General features: G+C 57.9%; 1 protein-coding gene across 1 annotated transcript in view; it reads left to right on the forward strand.

The window, feature by feature from the left end:
- The window catches only part of ZNF746 (zinc finger protein 746), a 20,224-nt gene that overhangs the window by 16,560 nt on the left and 200 nt on the right, over positions 1 to 3,464 (forward strand). The window contains exons 5-7 of the mRNA XM_029954500.1: positions 1,674 to 1,865; positions 2,366 to 2,491; positions 3,308 to 3,456. Of these exons, the coding sequence (XP_029810360.1) occupies positions 1,674 to 1,865; positions 2,366 to 2,491; positions 3,308 to 3,456 (467 nt within the window). The remainder of the gene's footprint in view (positions 1 to 1,673; positions 1,866 to 2,365; positions 2,492 to 3,307; positions 3,457 to 3,464) is intronic.

The raw sequence follows: 3,464 nt of genomic DNA on the forward strand, positions 1-3,464 counted from the left end.
CCAAGGTCACTTACCAGGTAAACAGAGTCAAATGAATATCAAAAGAAACGCCCAGATTTGCCTCAGCAATGCTGGGAAGGGGGGAGTTAGCACTATTGAATAATCTAAAATACAGTTTTGATCTTTTGTGCACCTTGGCCACTCCAGTCTGGCCCAGCATGACAGATGCCAAAGTTATTTTGACCAGGAAATGGCAGTCTCCAGCCTCTAGATGCAAATCTTGTTTACTGGTTCACCCTCGGAGAGTGATAATCCTTGCCTGAGGCAGACAGAAAACTTGGCGCCCCGACACTTTTCCGGTTGAGGTGGTCTGTAGTCGTGAGCTCAGTAATGTCTGAGAGCCATGTTTGTGTTTTTGTCGTTTAAGTTTGTTTATTTTAAGAGAGAGGAAAAGTGAGCTTGCACCCATGGGCATAAGCCAAGAAGGAGCAGAGAGCAAGGGAGGGAGGGAGGGGAGAGAGAGAGAGAGAGAGAGAGAGAGAGAGAGAGAGAGAGAACCCCAAGTAGGCTCTGCACCATCTGCACAGAGCCTGACAGGGGGCTCGGTCTCAGGAACCGTGCGATCATGATCATGACCTGAGCTGAAACCAAGAGTCAGGATGCTTAACCGACTGGGCCACCAGGCGCCCCTGAAAGTTGTGTTTAAGATGCTGTCGTCCTGAGACTCTCTGTCCACCTCTGCTGGTCCTTGGGGCCACCAGCACCTTGGTCTGGAGGCTTTCGGGCTGCTCTGGGGTGTGACCTGGCACCAGACACCCTTGGGCACAGGCCTCCTTCTTCGGGTTCTCCTGTGGCCTGAGTTGGGGGCAGGGGCATCCCCATGGGCAGGGTTGCATTTGCCTGTTCTGGGGGGCCCTCCTGGGCACCGTGGTGGTCAACCGGCGGTTCTGTGAATTTCTTGGCTTTGGGTCTCTGCATCGTGGGAGGTAGCATGGATTCAGTGTGGACATGGGGACATTCCTGTTTCTTGGGGTGGCTGTCCCACCCGTGGCTCTAGATAGGTGGCGGCTTTTTTGTAGCGCCCTCTGGTGGATGGAGTTTTCCTAGTCCCCAGCTCCCCGGAGGGACAGCCTCCTGGCTCCTGGCTTAAGGCCTGCAGCTCAGCTCTGTCTCAGCCTCAGCAGGACAACAAAGCCCAACCCCCAAGGCCTGTGTCCTGTTCCAGCAACTCCCCCGGGCCACCTGGCCTCAGTTCTGACCCTTGATTTGACTTTGCATTTGCTCTGTGATTCTTGTCTCTGGAATCTTTCTTTTCTGCTCACGCATATACCTATGTGGGGGTAAGGTTTGTGGCGGGGGTAAGGTTTGTGGCGGGGGTGGGGGTGGGGGGTGGGGTAGATACTCAGGCTTACATTTTATGTGACATTTCTGTGTTGAGCCTGAGGGCGGGACCTCCCCAGGGCCCAGAGGTCCAGCCCTGAGAATGCACGGTTGTATCCCTCACCCCCTCCCAACCTCCCCTGTGCTCGCTACCGTGTGACCTTGTGCTTTGCCCAGAAGGCCCCGCCAGCCCTGCTTGCTCTGGCCTTCCATTCCCACCAGGCTCTTTTGCTGTTTGACCCTACTAACCCTGCCCCCCCCCACCCCGTGTCTGTTTCCTTGGCTGGACGTGCGCCCGCCCCCGGGGCTAAGGGGGCCTGATGCTGTGTGTTCATAAACTTTCCCTTTCTCAGGCTCAGGGCCCCCGGTTCCTGCCCCCGACCTCTTAATGCAGATCAAGCAGGAGGGCGAGCTCCAGCTCCAGGAGCAGCAGGCTCTGGGGGTAGAGGCCTGGGCAGCCGGGCAGCCAGACATCGGGGAGGAGCCGTGGGGCCTCAGCCAGCTGGACTCCGGAGCAGGAGACGTCTCTGCCGATGCCGCCTCTGGTGAGTGGCCGAATCGAGAGCAGACGCCAGGAACGGGTGCGGGGGGGGGGGGGGGGGGGGCGAGGGCAGGGTGTGGGAAAGGCCCTAGAAGCACATGGAGCTGTGGTCCCCCAGACCGTGAACATCTGGCCTGATCCACTGTGGGGTTTTCCCACCTGAAGGGAAGAGGGCTGTGCCTCATGATACCTTGCAGGGCCCCCCCCCCCCCCCCCCCCCCCCCAGGTTTGGTGATGCTCTCAGCTCGGTGCCTCTCTGCCTGACCTCAACCGACCGCACTCCCGTTCGCCTTGCCCTTGCCACGGGACATTCAGATGGCCAGCTGCCTCGCATTACAGAGGCCTGTGACGTTGAGCTTCCCGGTGCCTCAGAGAAGGGGACCCGAGGGTGCGGGCTGGTGGGGGTTGTTACACTCCCTCGGAAGAGGCCCCGGCGGGGGGATCTTAGCGACTCGCCTGCCCATCCTCCCCTAACCCCTGGGCTCTGATCTGTCCTCACTGCAGGCGTCCACTCCAACTTTGCCACCACGATCCCACCCACTTCCTGGCAGGCGGATCTCCCTCCCCACCACCCTTCTTCAGCCTGCTCAGACGGGACCCTGAAGCTCAGCACGGCGGCCTCCACGGAAGGTACGGGGCAGCCAGCCGAGGACGGGAGAGGCTCAGGTCTGCCTGGGAGGCCGCCCCTGCCCAGGGCCCTCATTTTTCCTGCTGAACTGCCCTGACTCTCAGCCAACAGGCCTTTAGGTGTCTGTGGTGTTAGGACTCTGCAGAGCCTGCCCTGTATCTCCTTCAGAAAGCTCGAACAGCCTTTCTTGAGAATGTCCGGGCTTCCGACCGCCCTTTCTCATATGGTCTTAACCAGTTGGCCCTGGCATTAGAAAAAACCCAACCAAACCACAGCTGCTTGTGAGGTATCAGTGCTACCACAAACAGGCGTCTGAAGGCCAGAACCAAATTTATGTATTAGTTTTCTATTTACTTCTGTTTTGAAGTGCAATTATCTGTTACTTTTTTTTTTTGTTTTATCTGTTTTTGAGAGAGCGAGACAGAGAGTATGAGGAGGGGAGGGTCAGAGAGAGGGAGACACAGAATCCAAAGCAGGCTCTAGGCTCCCAAGCTGTCAGCACAGAGCCCGACCTGGGGCTCAAACTCGTGAACAAGGAGATCATGACCGGAGCGTAATTCGGATGCTTAACCGACTGAGCCATCCAGGTGCCCCTGATATGTTACTTTAATCGCTTCTGTCATAGTTGAGCACCCCCAAAAACGTGCCAAAAGCCTAGGTACCAGGGACTGGGGTGCCCACATGACTGCCCAGGGGGTGGGTTGAGGGGCTCTGCCCAACAGGGACCCTGAGGCTTGGGAGAGTAGGGCTCACGCTGAACAGCCAGATGGAAGGCTCGGGGGCACAGCGATACCGGGCCTTTCTGTCTTTCCCAGCAGATGTAAAAATTGTGATAAAAACAGAAGTCCAGGAGGAGGAGGTGGTGGCCACACCAGTGCACCCCACTGACCTGGAGGCTCACGGGACCCTCTTCGGACCAGGCCAGGCCACGAGGTTCTTCCCCAGCCCTGCCCAGGAAGGAGCCTGGGAAAACCC

Source organism: Suricata suricatta, chromosome 2, assembly GCF_006229205.1.
Source record: "Suricata suricatta isolate VVHF042 chromosome 2, meerkat_22Aug2017_6uvM2_HiC, whole genome shotgun sequence".
Taxonomy (NCBI): Eukaryota; Metazoa; Chordata; class Mammalia; order Carnivora; family Herpestidae; genus Suricata; species Suricata suricatta.